This window comes from Heterocephalus glaber, unplaced genomic scaffold (assembly GCF_053883595.1).
Source record: "Heterocephalus glaber isolate CG9 unplaced genomic scaffold, H.glaber_assembly_v1.0 deba00001461, whole genome shotgun sequence".
NCBI lineage: Eukaryota > Metazoa > Chordata > Mammalia > Rodentia > Bathyergidae > Heterocephalus > Heterocephalus glaber.
The window spans coordinates 44,547,978-44,567,506 of NW_028258308.1; the positions used below are offsets into that span (position 1 = coordinate 44,547,978).

Genomic DNA, 19,529 nt, shown 5'->3' on the forward strand with positions numbered 1-19,529 from the left:
TTGAAAAGTCATTTTATCTAGTTTTCATGTCTGAAATTTTTTTCTCTGTTTCCAAAATCATTTTACCTCAGTAGTTCTTTGTAAAAGGGCTATGGAGGGCAGAGGATTTAGCTCAGTTGTGCCATTCCTGCCTTGCAAGTGCAAGGTCCCAAGTTTGATCCCTGAGTTTAATCCCTGGTACTGAAAAAAAATTTTTTTTAATTTAAAAAAATAATGGGCCAGGGATTTAGCTCAGTGTTTCTGCCGCTTGCCTCGCAAGCGCAAGGTCCCAAGTTTGATCCCTGGTACCCCGCCCCCCAAATAAATAAATAAATAAATAATAAAAAATAAAAGGGCTATGGAGTTCAATTTTTCCAAAAAATATTTAAATTAACTCCTCAACTTTATCTTTTATTCAGATCTCAGGAAAAATGAAGATAAGTTGAACCATCATCAACGAATTGGGCTAAAGTAAGCGCATTTTCTTTTGATACTTGAGAAGTAAAACTAAAAATTTTTATAAACATTCTTTGTATATCATAATTCTTCACACTTAGCTAAATATAACCTTCTTTTATTTTAACAATGCTAAATTCATTGCAGAATCTTGTACACTTTTTTGCCCAAGTTCACACATTTTATAATTGCTTTGTGGTTTGTTTACATGTTTTTGAGGATTTCCCTCATTCTGTTGACTTTAGCAGGGAGCTTCTTCCTAAAATAAGTAGAACTGAGTTCATCAGGCAGATGGTGGTGCTTACTTTGTGTTGTACAAAGCTGTGTGCTTTGTCTGGGATAAGGTTATTAGAGATTCAGTGTAGCTTTTAAGGGGTTTATAGTCTGCCTGAAAAGAATATCAAACATGAAAAATTAAATTAAAAAGAAGAAACCACAAACACATAAGTAACAGCATAAGAATAACTAATGATCATGTTTCTGTATTAGTATCAGTAATTATTTTGTGTGCTAGCTATGGATTACTTATGATGACAGTGATTAAGTCCTATATGTACCAATGGTTGGTGATTCAGTCCCAATAACTGTCTGAACTTTCCTGTTGATGCCTTACCAAAATGTTTTTAAACTTACATTGCTAGTCTAAGAGTAGTATCAGTAACACCAGGATGGTGTGACTCTCACTTTCTTTGCATTTCCATAGGAAGTGAGATCTTCTGAAGAACCTGTTCTTTGTGAAAATTGGTTTTCAACAGGCACATCATGATTTTTAGATATTTGCTTAGACATTATTTCAACCTAAGATATCTTTATAACAGCCTTGAGATACAATTATATACAATTCAACCATTTAAACTATAGAGTTTAATGATTTTTGCTATATCCATAGAGTTGTGCAACCATTATTACAGTCAGTTTCAGGATATTTTTATTATCCAAAAAAACCCCGTGCCCTTAGCAGTCATTCCCCATTTATCCCATGCACATTGCCCCTCAGCCTACTCAGCCCTAGACAACCAGCCACTCATCTGTCTGTCGCATAGATTGCCTATTCTGGATGCGTCATATAAATGAATCCACTGTGGCCAATACATGTCTTTTTGTGACTAGAGTTTTTCACTTAGCATATTCTTATCTGAGTTCATCCATGTTGTTAGGATAATATTTTAAAATATAATTTTGCAGGGCCAGGGATTTAGCTCAGTGGTTCCGCTGCCTGCCTCGCAAGCCAAGGATATGTGTGTATGTGTGTGTGTGTGTGTGTGTGTGTGTGTGTGTGTTTGTGTGTGTATATATATATATAATTTTGCAGAGTTTTTGTGTTATTTCTTAATTTAAATTAATTTACTGATACTTAAGAACAAAATAATATGTATTTGTGAGGTGTGATGTGATGTTTTGATATATGTACACACTTTATAATATGTAAGTCAAGGTAAGCATATCTCCTCAATTACCATTTCTTTGTGGTGAAAACGTTCAAAATCCTTTCTTCTAGCTTTTTGGCATAAACTGTGTTATTTTTATCTATAGTCATGATACTGTGCAATGGTACACTAGCACTTCTTCCATAGTTTTTTTGCAAGATTCATGAGCAATAAACTATAATCCCTTGACTTACCAGTAGAGAGTAATCTGCTTTGAAAACATGTACTTGTTTAAATATACCTATTTTCCTCTATCATGTGAACCTGCCGCAAATATTTTAGATGGAGTCTCTGAAATATTACAAAGAATTAACTTCAAAAATAGACATCCTAGGGCAGGGATTTAGCTCAGTGGCACCTCACCTGCCTTGCAAGCGCAAGGTCCTGAGTTCAATCCTGCGTACCACCACCAAAAAAAAAAAAAAAACCCTGCCCATTTTATTTTTGCCTTCTCAATGTATTCTATACTTGATTTGTGAGAATTATGAGAATGATCTGTGGGTATAAGGATACTTAGTATGTAGGTAGTTTAATTTTTAAAGAGATTTAAATTTACAAAAATCTTTCACCCTTATAGATACTTTGAGGACTTTGAAAAAAGAATCCCTCGTGAAGAGATGTTACAAATGCAAGTAAGAGTGTACTGAATTGTGTTCTTTGATTGGTATTGAGAATGTTACTGTGAAAAGCCATTTTTGGAATACTGACTTAATTTTTTTTCTATTAGGATATTGTACTAAGTGAAGTTAAAAAACTGGATTCTGAATACATTGCTACAGTCTGTGGCAGTTTCAGAAGAGGTAATACACTTCCTAATCCCAGCCTATTCATGCTTTGATGTTACAATTGCCAAGTGATATGAATAACTTGGATTAAAAAGATACATTGTCTTACTTCAGACTGACTAGATCCCCTTTGTACTGTATTAGCCAAATTTCTTTCTTCATAAATGGGACTATGTATAAATAGAGGATACTCATTCTAACTTTATTATATGATGATATTTTAATGACTAATAAAATTGACATAATGACTTTAAGTATATTAACATGCTAATAATGATTGTCTTTGACTAGATGGTAGTGAAACTGGTTAGGTTTTTTTTTTTCCCTACGTTTTCTATAATGGATCTAAAGAATAATGACTCAAAAAAACTGTTCAGGCCAGGACCCTGTGGCCCACTGGTGCCCAGCATCTCACTTTGTGACCTCACAGTGTGGCAACAGCCCGTCCCACCTGCCCCCTGCTCCCTGCGTACTGGTCATACCCTGTCCTGCTTCAGGCTGCTGCCTCCGCCTACCAACAGTGACAGCACCCCACCATGTGGTGCTTCCTGCAGGGCATGGCCTTCCTCCCCTTCTTGTTGGTGACCTGGTCGTCGGCCACAGTCATTATCTCCTATGTAGTAGCCATGCTCTCTGTGCACATGAACCCCTTCCTGCCCTACCTCACCGATACAGGAACAACCCCTCCAGTGAGTATTTTTGAATTCATGATAAACTTCTCTGCATTTCTTGGTATGGCCGCAATTTACATGAGATACAAAATCCTAGAGAAACCAGCTATTTCAGCACTCCTGTCCTCAACCTGGTGTCGCTAGACCTTGGCCTGGTGGGCTGCATCGGGATGGGCATCGTGGCCAATTTCCAAGAGCTGACCTTGCCTGTGGTCCATGATGGTGGCGCCCTGCTGGCCTTCGTGTGTGGCATAATGTACATCCTCCTGCAGTCGGTCATCTCCTACAAGTCTTGTCCCCAGTGGAACAGCCTGTCCAAATGCCATGTGCAGATGGCCATCTCTGTGGTGTCCTATGCAGCCGTCCTCCCCATGATTGCCTGTGCTCCCTGATTTCCATCACCAAGCTGAAATGGAATCCGAAAGAAAAGGATTATGTGTATCACCTAGTTAGCACCATATGCGAGTGGACTGCAGCCTTTGGTTTCATTTTCTACTTCCTGATGTTCATCCAAGATTTTCAGTGTGTGACCCTGAGGATATCTGTAGAAACGAACGTGGACATCTGAGGATGGGAAAGTTGTGTCTTGCTCAGCGCACATTGCAGACAGTTCCTAGAAGTGGCACAGGAGGGACAGGTGTCAGTGCAGCCCAGATCGGATGTGTCTGGGGCACGTGACATTGTATCAGTTTTTATACTTTCCTAAGCAGACACTTTTTTCATATTAACAAAATGATACACAAAAAAAGATAAGGTGATACAGAAAATGAAGAGCTTCTATTTTTGTACAGATTCTGAGGGTTTGAGGGGAGGGTTTTATTTGTCTTTTGTTTTTTGTCTATGTGTGAGTGATCTGTAGAAATACACTAAATGAGAAATTTAAGTTTGGTGTATTTATTAAAAAATAAAATCAGGGGATAGTCATTTTAAAATTTCATTTTCAGAGGATGAACTGTGTAATTTTGTTTGTTGAGATAGGGCCTCACGAACTAGTTCAGGTTGGCCTTGAACTCATTGTGTAGCCTAGGCTGACCTGGAACTGGTAGTGATCCTCCTGCCTCAGCCTCCCAAGTGCTGGAATGACAGATATGCACCACCATGCCTGGCCATGTACTATTCTTTTCATTATAGGAGCATTTATAAAATTAAATTTATAATAATAATAGACCCAAATCTTAAAGATTTAGTTAATAAATTATAGCTAATATACTCTGATTTTTAGCTGAACTAGGCACTCTTTCTGCCACAAGGCTGACACATTATGCACATTAACTAAGCAAGTAAGGACGGATTGCTGGAGCAAGGGGTTTGGCCTCCTTTTTTCTCCCTGTGAGTGTCCACCAGCCATAGAGGATATAATTCCAGGTGAGAAGGATTCAGCAAGGCTGATTAGGAGTCATACAGTGTACTTTGTTATGACTTCATAACTTGACATAGAGTCTAAGCCCAGAGCTGTGGCCCTCATCTGGAATTTATCCATGCTGGCAAATGTGGGGAATATACTTTGTGGAGACAGGGAGGAAGGAGAGGGGCAGTTGGCACTTCTGGGTATGAGTGCTGTTTGTGGGCTCCTCCTCTTGTTTTTTGAGACAGCATCTCACTATGTAGCCCAGGTTGGCCTCGAATTTGCAGCAATCCTCCTGCTTCAGCCTCTTGAATGCTGGTATTACAGGCATCCACCACCACACCTGGCCAGACTCCTCCTCTGAATACCCTTGGCCAGATGTCCCCAATACCACAGGATGTAGGAGTCAAGCCCTGTAGTCACTAGCACCCCCAGATGCTTCCTCTCTGCCGGAATTGCCAAGGATGATGGAAAGCAAGTCACCCTGCAGGAGGAAGTGGTGGGAGGAGGGGTGGTGCCTGGAGCGCCCTGTGTCTGGCGAGTAATACAAGGTGGCCCCTGAACTCTTAGAGGAATGAGGGAGGGGTGAGGCTGGACTGCTGCCAGTTGTAGCTACTTCCAGCAGGACACCTGTGTCCCAGTACGCTTGCAGGAGTAACTGTTTCTAGGCTGCTGTGACTGTCCTCACACTGGGTCATTGCATCACTGGGACTGAGAGACCAGGACCAATCCATGTGAAGCAGAAGAGGAGCCCACTGAGCTTCTCCAGGACCCCACAGCAAGAGTCCATGGCTGTATGTGTCCACCAGCACTGCTCGGAGTACACTGTTACTCTATTCTTGGTGTGGTGACACTGAGAGCCCTGCACGGGTCAGGCTGTGCCTTCATCTTCACCTCTGTCACTTGGCAAATAGCACAGTGCCACCTGGTATATCCTAGGTACCTAATAAACACTCATTGAATGCATGAATAAACGGAGGATAACTAAGCGTGCTTTGGTGATTTGAGACAGGGTTTCACTGTGTAGTTCAATTTGGTCTTGAACTCACTGTCCAGAGGATCCTACTGCCTCAGCCTCCCAGGTACTGGGATTACAGATGTGCACCACCACACCCAGCAACTAGGGGTGTTTGAGGTCCTGTGTCATGGGATTCATTTACTCTTGTTTATTATTTTGATATAAATAAATGGTCTGTGTAATGTCACTATTTTGCTTTGTTTATTATACTCATGATTCTGAGTCAACCCTCTCTGGACAGTGTTCCATGAACTGTTCAAAACCCATTCTTAAACTTACCAGTTTTTTCAACCAGATCCCCACTTAGTGTGTGAGTCCAAGCAAAGTGAATCACATAGGCCTGACTCTTACTGGCTTAAAATTTGGAAAGGCTAAAGAAGTTTTAAAATATTAACTTTTAGGGCTATGGGTATATAGCTCAGTGTTAAAAGTGCATACCTACCATGCCCAAAGGCCTGAGTTCAATCCCAAGTGGGGAAAAAAAGAGATTGGGATAGAAAATTTTTATTTGAAACATTTTAAAATACAGTAGATATGTGGACTGCATCTATGGCCACGATAGAGTTTTGCTAGGAAGTAGGTGATGGGCTATTTGAAAAACTCACATAGTAGCTGCTATGAGAATTTAGAGTTGAGGAGAAGAAAAGAATGAAATCCATAGTTGCCGATAAGTAGAGAGAACTTTGGATCGGGTAAAAAGACCTGGTTCTGAGGCCAGATCTACTCACCATTGTATGATTTTAGTGAAGTCATGGTTTTCATATTTGCAAAATGAGAGGATTGGTGTTAACTTGTTATTCAATAATGTCTGCATCAGAAACACCTGGGAAACTTAAAAATATATACATAAGTTGGGCCCAGCTATAAACCTACTAAATAATCTTGTTAAATGGGAAATTGGAATCTCTATTTTCAAAATTAAATTTTGATGTTCAGCAAGCCAAATGTCTGCTGTACTGGATATGACAACCTTCCTGGATTTATATATTTCTATTTTATTTTTATTATTGAGCATGTTATATGCATCTATATAAAAAAAGTATATGCTGCAAAGTCTCACATTACCTTGTCGACTCTGTTTCCTCCCTTCTGCCATTGTCCCATTCATAACCACTTTTTTGTGCATGAATATATCAACTGAATATGACTATGCATCCTTGGCTTACCCCTCCCCTTTTTTCACCAGTAATATACCATAGTATATGTACAATATTCTCCATTACTTTTTCACTTGAAAATGCGTTCTGGAGATCTTTCTATATCAGTGTATAAGATCATCTTTATTCTTTTGTTTAGTTTTATAGCATTTGAATGTGTGGGTGTACCATACTTTACCCTGTCCCTCATTAATGGACCTGTGGATTGTTTTCTTTTGCTCTCTTTCTTTTTGCTAATATAGTTTATTATATTTTTAAAATAAAACATTTTTGGTGGTGGGTGGTAGATGATAAAAAGACATTCAGCTTTTAGGAGAAAGAAGAAAAGACAATAGAATTTTCTTTATGAAAATAGCTTCTGTAGATGTCCAAGGATCAGTATACATTCAGTCTTGTCTTCATTATGTTTAAATACAGTAGTCCATCACTGATCCATAGTTTTACTTTCTGAGGTTTCAGTTACTCAAAGTCAACCAGTCTGAACATATTAAATGGGAAATTGTAGGAATAAACAACTCAAGTTTTAAATTGCACACTGTTGTGAGCAGTGTGTTGAAATCTCCCACTCTCCTGCCCAGGATAAATCCTCCCTCTGCCCAGCACCTCTGACCTGGATATGCTGCCTCCTGCTGGTTGTTTAGCACCTGTCTCAGGGACTAGGATCAGATGTCTGGGGATTAGTAGTCCACAGTGCTTGTGTTCAAGTAACCCTTACTGTATTTGATAATGGCACTACATCACAACAGTGGCACTGCTTGCAACTTGGAGATAGCAAACAGAAGCTTTAAAGTGCTTCCTGGCTTGGGATGTAGCTCAGTGGTAGAGTGTTTGTCTAGCATGCACAAGGCCCTAGGTTCAATCCCCAGTATCCCCCCAATTTTATTTTAAATAAAGTGCTTCCTTTTAAGTCAAAAGGGGAAAAAAGTTCTTGAGTTAATAAGGGAAGGAAAAAATTTGCATGCTCAGGTTGCTAAGATCTATAGTAGGAACAAATCTTCTGTCCATGAAATTGTGAAGAAGGAAAAGAAATCCGTGCTAGTTTTGTTATCCCACCTCAAATTGCAAAAACTGTAGCCACAGTGTGATAAAGTGCTCAGTTAGGATGGAAAGTGCACCATGTGGAAGAGTTGGTACTATCTGTGGTTTCAGGGATCTGCTGGGAGTCTAGGTATCCTCTGAAGACCAGGGCAGATGACTGTAATTGTTAAAGATTGTTGATGTGTAGTGGTGATACAAGAACTGTGGCCACCTTAAGTAGATACTTAATAGACACTGCACTGATCAGTGTGAAGGAGAGGAAACAGATTATGCTGTGTACCAGGCACTGTGCTAGATGCTTTCACCTATGGTCTTGTTTAGGTCCACAATGGCCAGATACCGTTTTCAGTAGTTTATGGACATGGACACTGAAGTTTAGAGGAATGTAGGGTTTTTATTTGCAGTCCTGGGGTGGGGAGAGTTTAAAGTGGAAAAAAAAACTAAGTGGAGGCAAAATTTTATGATAAGATTCAAACAGCTGTGTATAACTTGCTGAAGTTACATGGTTGTAAGATTAAAACCAAAGCCCCAGTCATTTTAAAGTTCTATGTTCCTATCCACTTATGATACCAGTGTAGTAATTTTACCAATATTTATTAAATGAATTCAGTCATAAGAATTAAAATAAGCTTTCTGATTAACTTTTATGGAGTTACAGCATATTAAGATTTTTAGCTATCTCATTCATAGATGTATTTTAAAGCTGTTTCTAACTATTGTTTTTATTATCGAGTGATTAGGTAAATTTTAACACAGATTAATAAATTGTTTGCAATTTATATCTAATGTTAATTACTGTTATTGTTCAGATTGTGGTGTCTATCAATATGCCTTCATAATTAGAAAATTGAAATTTTCAAGTAATTCTGAATATGAAGCACAGTGCAGTAGAAGGCTGTAAGAAGTAAGGCTCTTCTCTGTGCACCCTTTGTTTAGCTCAGTGTTGGCCTACTTGATAAATTTACACAGAGAGCTCCATGTGTATTCTTTGGTGTCATAGGTGCAGAATCCAGTGGTGACATGGATGTTCTTCTGACCCATCCAGACTTCACTTCAGAATCAAGCAAACAGGTACCTCAGAGTTTATAATCGAATGTAATTAGTTTTAACACAGCAGTGAATACCATTTCCTAAATGATACTTGGGCATTTTCACAGTAAGGTTTATTTTAATCATTCTGAAAAGGCAGTGTTCTGACTGACTGAATTCTGGAAAGGGATATATATGATTTTTCTTGGAGGAATTGGGAAGACAGTCTAACATTTGAAAGACATGACATTTAATAAAGTATTTTCATGATTTTATACTTTCTACCATAGCTAGTTCAGAAATATTCAGTGTAATATTCAGATTTTTATTAAGGGAATATTTTTTTCTGTTAAATAAAGTATTGAGAAATGACTTTTTTTCCCCTGAGAAACCTTATTTTTATTAGAAAACTCAGGAAGCCAAAAACACTATTGATTTCAGAGTATATATGCCATTAACAGTGAAGCAGCTCTTTGATTTAATAGAACATAAACACAAATTATATTTGTCTTAGGATATCATGAGATTGGTGAAAACTGGTTTCTAAAAATATATTTCATCTGATAAGATGAATTTTCTGTTAGAGGGGAAAGGTACTTACTAAGAATATTAAAAAGAACAAAGAGGTCTGGGAGTGTAGCTCAGAGCAGAGCACTTGCCTGACTTGTGAGAGATCATGAGCTCAATACCCAGCATGAGAAAGAAAAAAACCAAAAGCCAAAAAAAGAAACCAACATAAAGATTTCTCTGTAGAAAATCTGAAAACTCATGTTAAAATTACTTTTTTAGCACTGGAACTCTGGTAGAACATAAGGCCTTGGGTTCAATCCCCAGTATCCCCCCCAAAAAGTTTTTTTGTTCTGTTTTTATTTTATTTTACTTTTTTTTTTTAAACCATAGCAAGGTAACTGCTCTTTTCTTTTATTCCCGGATTATGATTCTGCAGCCAAAGCTATTACATCATGTCGTGGAGCAATTACAAAAGATCCATTTTATTACAGATACTCTGTCAAAGGGTGAGACCAAGTTTATGGTGAGTTCTCATTTGAGTTAACACCTCTAAAAAACTGTTGGAGACTGTTCAGTAACCATCTGAGTTTGTGACTTCACTGTGCTTTCTATTACAGTCAACAAAGAGGCTAGCCCTGAGACCAAAGGGAAGATAATTAGCAGGGTTCCTGAATCTCAGAGCCACTCTTAGGATAGTTTAGTAAAGAATTTTCTTTTAAACTCCCCTTTGTAAGTATACTATCAAAATGAATAATTAAACATAGGCTGGGGATTTAGCTCAGTGGTTTCACCACCTGCTGCGCAAGTGCAAGGACCCAAGTTCGATCCCTGCTACCAAAAAAAATAATAATAATAATAATTAAACATAATTTGCTTTTTAAAAAAAAATCCACAATGACTTTGACACAGCAGTTTTTCCTGAAAATAGCAAATCATTCTTGTATTCTCTAAGAATTCTTCAGTGAAGTTAGAAATGACTGAAGAGTAATAACACCAAAGAGGGAGGAGGTATCAAGGTCCATAACCCAACACCCAGAAGAACCATGTTAATGGAAAGATAACAGGGAGAGGGGAGAGGGGGCACTGGCCCAGGCTTGCCCAATAAAGTGTCGAGATGCCTGTCAGAATCCAGTGGATTTCCTACAGCACTGAGATTTAAAACTTCTAGGTGAGTGAAGAAAACCAGATTAAAAAATGGCCCCGTGTAGTAACCCACAGGAAGTCAGTAGAATCTAGGCTCCAGAGTTTTCTTAGGGTTACCTTTGTTCTTAATTTCAATGGTTCCTTTGGATCTCGGCTGTCTGTCCCACTTTTCCTGAGTTCTGTGACTGACAGGAAGAGGACTGTGCTTCTGAGGTGTGGACTTGCTGATAATTTGAAGAGTCTCAGAGTGCACAGACTTGACTGTGCTAGCTAAAAGTTGGAAAAGGTGGTTGTGAAAGAAAATGCCAGTCATCCAGAAAGCAGGGTGGTGGATGGTAGGACTGGGAAGGTGGTATTGAATAGAAACAGTCCCAGTCTCCAAAAAACTTTAAAATAATAATAAAATTATTTTAATTTTTCTATTTTGTTAAGTGAAAAAGTATGGCTTTTAGTGATGTGTGTATTAATTTGATACTCCTTGGGCTCAGAAGCCTGTCGTTTGTGTATTTTTCCTCCAAAGGCATTAGCTACTTTTAATTTGAAGTTTGGTGATATCTGTAAGCTATTTTCACAAATGTATGGGTTGCTGCCCAGCCCAGAAATTTTGCCTATTTTTCTGGAAAGGGAAAAAATGACAAGTAAGACTGATAATTTTTGTTTGAAAACTGTAGAAGTATAATGAAAACTCACCTATAGAGAAGAAAGAAAATGATCCTCTCATTTTCTTATCTTTTAAATTAATTGTTCTTATTTTCTTTCTTACTTTCACATACATTTCTGAGATATTTCTTCAAACTCTTCTACTTCTGCTATCTCATTTAAACTTTTCCTAAGTGTTTGTTTTCTATGGTATTTTGTCTCTGTCTTTTCATGTTTGATGCTTTCCTTGACTAGTTTCTTGTTTAGAATTGCATAAAGGCCAAACTCTTATAACTAGAATCCCTGTCTGCTGTTTCATGTAGTTCTCTAATTATCATGAAGTACAATGGGAAAGCAGTGGTAAGTAGGGAAGCTACTCAGTTGAAATGCTTAGAATTCTGAAACAGCCACTGTAAAAGACAAAAGCAGCCTCATGCTCAAAATTTGATTAAAACTAAGTCTGAAAAACTCTTTAAACATTCTTTAAAATGTCCATTTTTAGGGTGTTTGCCAACTTCCCAGTAAAAATGATGAAAAGGAATATCCACACAGAAGAATTGATATCAGGTATTACTCAGACTTTATCATCAGCTTTTTCCCCCTTGAATCCTTTCCCCCCCTTTTATTCTGGTTTTTGTTGTTGTTGTTGTTGTTGTTTTTGGTACCGGAGATCAAACTCAGGTCCTTGCGCTTGCGCAGCAGGCGGCGAAACCACTGAGCTAAATCCCTGGCCCAAGCCCCTTTTATTCTGAAGGGTCATATGTCCCTACCAAAAATAATATTTAGCCTGAAATATATAAAGAATGATAATCTATAGACTCTCTTTCTCTAGACTTCCACCTCATAGTTACGCCTTCCACAGCTCAAAAGTAGTTTCAGGGTAAGGACAGTTCATGTAATAAGTGATACTTTCATTGCTGCACATTTCTTGCAGAGCCAAATTTTCCAAAACCTAAAGACATTGCAAGGTTGGGTGCTTCCAATGGTCAACCTAACAATAATGTGCTCTTCAGGCTATTAGATAGACTTATTTTAGGTACTGTATTTTGTTCATTTTGGATTTTAGGGGTCCTATATTTGCTAAATCTGAAATTTGTATAAAATATTTGCCTATATTTTTGTAGGTTGATTCCCAAAGATCAGTATTACTGTGGTGTTCTCTACTTCACTGGGAGTGATATTTTCAATAAGAATATGAGAGCTCATGCCCTAGAACAGGGCTTCACAATCAATGAATACACTATCCGTCCCCTGGGAGTCACTGGTGAGTGTTGTTTACCTTAGAGATAGTCTCTGCCATCTGGAGAGAAAGTTCTCTCCAAGATATTTTAGGCTAGCAAATTTATTTTCTCTAAAAAGCTTTCTAATAACTATGCCAGTTAATTGGTGTTAATTGTTGTTTCTTTATATTTTTTTGTCCCTCCTACAGTAAGAGGTACATCCAGGCCCTTAATTGATGGCTATTAAGCATGGCTATTAAGGCATCTAGCTCTATTAAAATGAATTAAGTCCATTTCTACATATGATTGTCATTAAAAAGTCTTTTATGGTCAGTCAGATATGGTGATGCATGCTTATTTGTAATTCCAGCACTCTGGGAGGCTGAGGCATAGTCGACTTAGTCCCTTAGCAAGACCCTATCTCAAAATTTTAAAAAGGACTCAGTGAGAAGGCCCTGGATACTGCTAAATGAATGAATGAATGAATGAATGCTCAAAGATTTTATTGGTCTAACAGACCAATATTTGTTTTAATGACTTAATTCCTTTTTTTTTGGTGCCAGGGATTGAACTCGGGTCCTTGCACTTGCGAGGCAGGCGGCAGAACCACTGAGCTAAATCCTCAACCCCAATATTTGTATCTGCAAGACTTCTGAATAACTGAAGTACCATTGCTTTTAGTTCTACTTAAGACCCAAGTACCTGAGGATAGGAGTGTAGCTCCATGGTAGAGCACATTCTCACATAGTACATGCAGAGCCCTGGATTCCATCCCCAACACCAAAATGAAACAAAACTGGGCAACTGTGGCCCCAAGCTTTAAAGTTTAAAGAATATGGACTTCTGAATTGATGCCTTATGGATCTTTTTAACATTTTACAATGTACCATGTGGCTTATTATTCTTTGCTAGGAGAGTGAATGTTTGCTTTTTTGTTCTAAAAGCATAAAATAGAGCTTCCACTTGCAGTAGAGCAGGGTGGTGCTTTTCATATTCATCATGTGTCCACTTTCACTTGGGTCCTTGGTGGAGGCAGATTCTGTGTTCTGTGGGCTTCTTAAGTGGGGCTTGCTGTGAAGCTCCCAAGTCACATCAGTGGTGCCAGTCCAGAACCAAGAGTGTTTTATATAATACATAACATAGCAAGGACCCAGGGGAGAGGAAAATCATGGACGAAGGTGACTTCCAGGACCATCATTGGGATGTGCACAGCACTGAAAACGTGACATAGCTCAGACACAAACTCCAGTGGAGGATGGGGCAATCAGTGTACAAGTGTTTTACTGGTGTGGTTACTGTTTTCTTTTTTCTTTCTTTTCTTTTTTTGTAGTGCTTGGGGTAGAACCCCAGGCCTTAGGCAAGAGCTCTGCCACTGAAGCACACCCTCGCCGGGTAACCATTTTCTTTTTCTTCTGAAAGCAAGCCCCACATGACTCTCAGTTCTCTATAGAAACCTCTGTAGCCAGATTCCACAACTGGTTTTTAAAATTAGTTTCTTTCTCTCTGTATGTGCAGGAGTAGCTGGAGAACCCCTGCCAGTGGACAGTGAGAAAGACATCTTTGATTACATCCAGTGGAAATACCGAGAACCCAAGGATCGAAGCGAATGAAGACTGTTCTCCCTCCCAGGCACAGCCCAATAGAAGTCTTAATTTATTTCTTTGCTATGTAAGAGTGTTTAGAGTTTTTAACTTTATTTCTCCTTCATGCTTAGCTTGCCTTAATAAAAAAGCCTTCAATAAAGCCTCTTTCACTATTATTAGATGATGATGTTCTTATTTTCTTAGCAAATGTGTTTAAATTTTATGTTCTTGATCATACTTTACTGTGGGTGTAGGAGTGAGAAATAAGAGATGAGATGATAGCAAATCTTTTTTTTTTTTTTCGTGCTGGAAATCGAACTTGGGACCTTGTGCTTTCAAGGCAGGCGCTGGAACCACTGAGCTAAATCCCTGGCCCTATGATAGCAAATCTTAATGGAAATTTTTATTTCCTAATTTTCTGCCATATGCTATAAACTATATTACTCCACTACCTTCCCTGCCTGCTGATTGCAAATTAATCAGTCAAGGTATACCCAGAGGCTAGCCTCTGGTTTTAGAAAGATGTTTTAGAAACTAGTAATCTTCAAAAATTTAATTTTTTTCTTTGGCTTATAGTCTATTTTGTAATATATATGTATAACTTAAATAGAACAGGTGTTTGATGATTGAAATCCATCAACTTCCCTGAACAAAACCACTTCTAATATGCACACAGTATGGCCTCTTAAACTTTAAACTAACAAAAAATTCATTTCTAAGTTTTCTTCCAGGTAACTTTTACCTGGATGATCAAAATATGTTTAAGTCAAAACACTCCTGGAAAGCCCTGGCTTTTAAATATAAAAAGTAGGGCTGAGGATTTAGCTCAGTGGTTTCACCGCCTGCTGCACAAGTGCAAAGACCCAAGTTCGATTCCCGGTACCTAAATAAATAAATAAATTGGGGCCGGGGATTTAGCTCAGTGGTTTCAACGCCTGCTGCGCAAGTGCAAGGACCCGAGTTCAATTCTCGGTACCAAAAAAAAAAAAAGAAAAAAGAAAAAATAAATAAATAAAGTATATAGATGTAAAATATAAGAAGTTATCAACTGGTAAGTAAAGTTATTGAAAACAAAGTATGTGAAAATGCTCTGTAGCTTACAAAGGATTATCTAAACTTAACATTACCTTTGAATCTTTTTCTTCAGTAACCAAATTATTTTGTATTTTGTAGTGAAATGTGATTTTGCTTCCAAGAAATGAAAGTAAATAAACAATGAAGTTTTTAAGGAAAAAAAAAAAAGATAGTGTTTGTTGAGGTAATTTTGTATTTGTTGAGATAATTTTGGTAACTTGGTAAGCTACAAGAGTTCATTTATTTGTAATATCAGGTACTAAGACACTGTCAGGTACTAGCCCTTTATCAGAAATTACTTAAAGGGCTGTAGATTTAGCTCAGTTGCACTGCACCTGCCTCACAAGTGCAAGGTCCTGAGTTCAATCCCTGGTACCAAGAAAAGAAAAAGAAATGACTTAAAGATTTATGGGGATGGATATGTTAATTAGCTTGACTGTGGTAATTAACCATACATATATCAAAACATCACACTTGTACATTTTATGCAACTATTAAAAGAGATTTATTTGAACTATAAGTAGTTCAAAATTAATATTTTTTTCTTATGGAATCACATTCATTTTGTGAAGTAATAAGACAAAAAAACCAAATCTAGTTTCCATTCCTCGCAATACAGCATCTCATAATTCTCTAGTTAAGTCTATTGCTGTTGCTAGAAAATTTGATTTTAAGAGATATTTGTATGGAAGTACTTTAAAGTTAGTGTCTGAGATTCTGCTTGAATACAATGAAGATTCTTCTTTATTCTGAAATGTTTATGGCTTTTTACATTTTTTGGCACACTCTTAACCGTGTGTGTTGCCGACTGCCCTGACTTTGACATGACAGACCAGGACCACAGTCACAGCGCTGGAAGATTTCTGGAGCTTGTGCAGTATCTTTATGGCCTCTCCTGGAGCAGACCTGTCCCTCCGATAGGACTGGTTTACAGATCTTAGTCCAGAAATGACGAGCACAGCAAAGTGCAGGGCCACAGTCAGAAGTTCTAAGACAGCTTTCTCCTTCTTGTCCTGTAACAAGATGAATATGAAGGCCGGGGATTTAGCTCAGTGGTTCTGCCACCTGCCTCGCAAGCCAAGGACCCGAGTTTGATCCCTGGTACCAAAAAAAAAAGAAAAAAGATGAATATAGGCTTCAATGGGGAAAACTGCATGGGGTGGGGGTGGGGGGCTGCTAATGGAGTGAGATCAGGGATCCAGGACTGAAGGCCTCAAGGTAAAAATGAAAACAGCCACCAGGAACCATAGAGATGGGCCTTACAGTAAAATCAATAATGAAGTGGAAATTCTAGCCCTACATAACAGGATTTGTCTGTCTTACAAAGTTAAAACATTCAAGGAAAGATGGGATTTCCAGGCTTGAGAAATTAGTGTCACAATGGCAATGATTTATTAAGTGGGATTTACAGTGCTATGGAAACATCTTTACTTATAAAGAGCCCAGTTAACCTGAAGACATTAAAAAAAAAAAATGGTCACCTCTTTCAAACACTTTGGCTCTGTTGTGTCACAGACTGGAATTTGAGACTACAATTTTGTTTTTGTTTTTTTTAAATCTTAGTTTGTACAAAGCTGAAAAGTTAATGCATCTACTTCTCTATTTTGTATCCCAAGGATCTATGAAGGAAAACTGTGACTTGCTAAAATTACAGTTTTACTGTAGAATGGTTGTATGTGTGTGCGTGTAATTGAGCTAACAGTGAAAGCGCTTCTGGCTTAGTTCCCTAATTACAGTGATTCCCTATCTTCTTGGCCTGGACTAGCACACACACACACACATCTCTGCATCATCTCACAGAGATCACACTGGACAAACTCCCTGTGTGTTTCTGGGAGGGAGAAGCAGAAAGTTGGTCTCAGTCTATCTTTGAGAAGGTGGGAGAACTGTTTTCCTTAAACAAAATGTGCCCACTATGCTATTCTTACCCTTACTGCCTTGTGATTTCTTGATATTTGGCTTCCCTTTGGGTTTGTTCTTAACTGGATGCTCAGTTGTTCCTGTGGCATCCAGGCCATCTGGGTCATCAATCCTTTCCAGCACCGGGGTTGCATCTTCCATGGTAGCACAAACGTCTGAGGGACAATTGGGGGTAACAAGTTACTACCTGAGGGAGCAGAGCCGGACATACTACTTATTCTGTTAGGCATTTTGGCAGCACCTCTGCTTGCTCATTATATATAATCTTCATGCCCTAGCTATTTACATGCTCACCTATGGCAAAGAAGATAAGTGATTAGTGGAACCCAAGTGAGAATGGAAGGGTTGGAATCGTTCCAATGGGAGTCTTTCTTTTAAAATCGTTACCGCCAGTAAGTGATTTTGTGTCCTCAAGAAAAGGAGCTGCTGACCGGGGATTTAGCTCAATGGTGCCACCACCTGCCTTGTAAGCGCAAGGTCCTGAGTTCGATCCCCGGTACAAAAACAAACAAAAAGAAAAAGAAAAGGAGCTGCACAAGTGCGCTTCCATTTCAACTCCAACAGCCCTGGGGAGTGCCTGTGTCACCACACCCTGGCGGGCGGCAGCTCACCGTTCACGCACAGCGTCCCGGGGCAGCACATGGCGCTGCGCTGACACCTCCTCCGCAGCCCGCGACACGCGGCGCAGAACGGCTGCTCCTCGCGCGGCGCCAGGCAGAATCTCCGGGTGTTGCAATCCTTGTCTGACATGCACGGCGAACCCTGTGAAGAAAACCGCGTCTCAATGCTGGAGCGTCCAGCGAGATAAAGGTGACTTCAGGGGCGGAGAAGCAGCATCTCCCCGTGTCCCTGTCACCGGCTTCACACAGGAGAGATCGTATGCCTGAGCAGAGACCTCGGTGCTGCCAGCTCTGTGTGAAGAAGTATCTTACTCTGAAAACTCGAGTTTAATTTTCTAACGTTCTTTGGAAAATGTCTCCTATGTGACTTTTAAAACACGTCTATGAACTTCAGAAGCTGTGCTACAATACGATGGAGTACAAGGCTGGAGTTTGTAGCATTCTATTGGATTTTTTGCTGTAATAAATTACATCAGCCCCTGCATCTATTCCGTCCATGACCTTTCCCCAGTGAGTCAACCTTTGATCTCAGCAGTCACTCATCTGTAGGGAAAAGGGGTGGCAAAGATCGAGCTTTTTCGTCCACAGTTGATGCCCTTCATACATCTTAGACACAGTGTATCTGTACTTTATACTATAATACTATGTATGCTAGGTACTCACACACTGTGCCTACAGACACAGTATAACAAGTGTGTGGTGATCTCTGAGTCTGCTCCGGGAAGTGTTGGTGACAATGACAAGGCATCACGTCGCTCTGAGTTTAAACTAACTCCTGTGTTTACTGGCTGTGCGGCCTTGGTTAAATTTTCTTCATCTGTAATCAGGAAGCCTGATCTCTGCCTGAAATTGTGGAGAATATTAAACGAGCTACTGTTTAACGATGTGGCACCTAGCGGAGCATTCTAAGTGTCAGTTTAATCCCGGGTTTGTAGGCAATTTAGAGCCAGACGACCTGGAAACACTTTGTCCTTTTATAAAATCTATCAGCGCTGAGCCACTGGGTTCTGCCCCTCAGCCCCAGACCGCTCAGCGCGCCCCCGCGCCCCCCAGCCTCGAGCCCCGAACCGACCTTGCGAGCGCCCTGCGCATCTGCAGGGCTCTTGATGCTGTTGAAGTCCAGGACCAGGGCGCCCAGCGGCGCACAGAGCCCGCCGAGGCCCAGCAGGACCGCCAGCGCCGCCCCGGCGCCCCGCATGTCCCGTGCTGCTCCGGCGGCCACCGGCCGGGACTGTTATAGTTAGTGCGCCCCCCCCACCCCGTTTCCTTCCTTCCCCGCACACAGGCCCCGACAAATCTTCCAGACCCGTTTGATCAATAGTTCAAAACAAGGGCTCAGTGGAGGAGAGGCAGAGCCGCCTCTCGCCTCCAGGGGCGAATCCCCCCAATTATTGCATATCAAAGTCAGTTCAAAGGGCTGGGGCCAGAATGCCGGTATCAAAGGCGGCCGGTAATTACCTGCATTTCCGACCTCGCTAATCCAGAGGCGCGCTGAAATCTGTCCTCACAGCTGTGTTCAGAGAAGGGATGAGTCGGTCGTATTGGCCGATATGCGGTGGAAGATACCAGAAACTAACGCTACCAAGTCGGCGAGAAGCTTTAAGCCACCTGAGACCGCGAAGGCAGAGGCGGGAAGAGCTTCAGATCACCTCTGCATCCGGATGTGAGACCAGCGCACCTGCTCTCAGGGGCAGCGGGAAACCGCGCGCCGACAAAGAAGGGAACTGTTTGGACCTGGGGATGTTTTAGGAGGACCATACTAGGATACACGAAAATCCTATTTCCAAATAAATAGGTTTTAAATAAATAGGTTTTAGATTTCTAAATAAATCTGAAACACATTTTGGATGGAGGAGAACCACAGAAAGCCTGTTTTATACAGATTTGTACAATTCAGTAGGAAGCTTTGAATTCA

The 19,529-nt window shown here is 39.9% G+C and overlaps 2 protein-coding genes and 1 pseudogene across 6 annotated transcripts in view; 2 read left to right on the top strand and 1 right to left on the bottom strand.

The window, feature by feature from the left end:
* Positions 1-14,179, top strand: part of Polb (DNA polymerase beta) — a 56,690-nt gene extending 42,511 nt beyond the window's left edge. The window contains 8 exon segments of one of the 4 annotated variants that reach the window (NM_001310265.1): positions 399-450; positions 2,440-2,494; positions 2,590-2,662; positions 8,877-8,947; positions 9,852-9,938; positions 11,700-11,764; positions 12,322-12,461; positions 13,933-14,176. In NM_001310265.1, coding sequence (NP_001297194.1) covers positions 399-450; positions 2,440-2,494; positions 2,590-2,662; positions 8,877-8,947; positions 9,852-9,938; positions 11,700-11,764; positions 12,322-12,461; positions 13,933-14,027 — 638 coding nt within the window. In that variant the 3' untranslated portion in view covers positions 14,028-14,176. 4 annotated transcript variants of the gene reach the window in all.
* LOC147826817 (DNA damage-regulated autophagy modulator protein 1 pseudogene) lies at positions 2,994-4,080 on the top strand (annotated as a pseudogene).
* A 1,498-nt stretch (positions 14,180-15,677) lies between the features above and the next one.
* Dkk4 (dickkopf Wnt signaling pathway inhibitor 4) lies at positions 15,678-19,258 on the bottom strand. Of its 2 annotated transcripts, none has more exons than XM_021236747.2 (4): positions 19,073-19,258; positions 17,606-17,756; positions 17,003-17,149; positions 15,678-16,087 (listed from the first exon to the last, which is right to left on the bottom strand). In XM_021236747.2, the coding sequence occupies exons 1-4, from the start codon at positions 19,076-19,078 to the stop codon at positions 15,843-15,845; spliced, it is 549 nt and encodes a 182-aa protein (XP_021092406.1). In that variant the 5' UTR covers positions 19,079-19,258; the 3' UTR covers positions 15,678-15,842. The 2 variants fall into 2 exon arrangements, with proteins under 2 accessions (XP_021092406.1, XP_004855503.1); XM_004855446.3 differs by lacking the exon at positions 19,073-19,258 and adding an exon at positions 18,687-18,863.
* Positions 19,259-19,529: the final 271 nt, after the last annotated feature.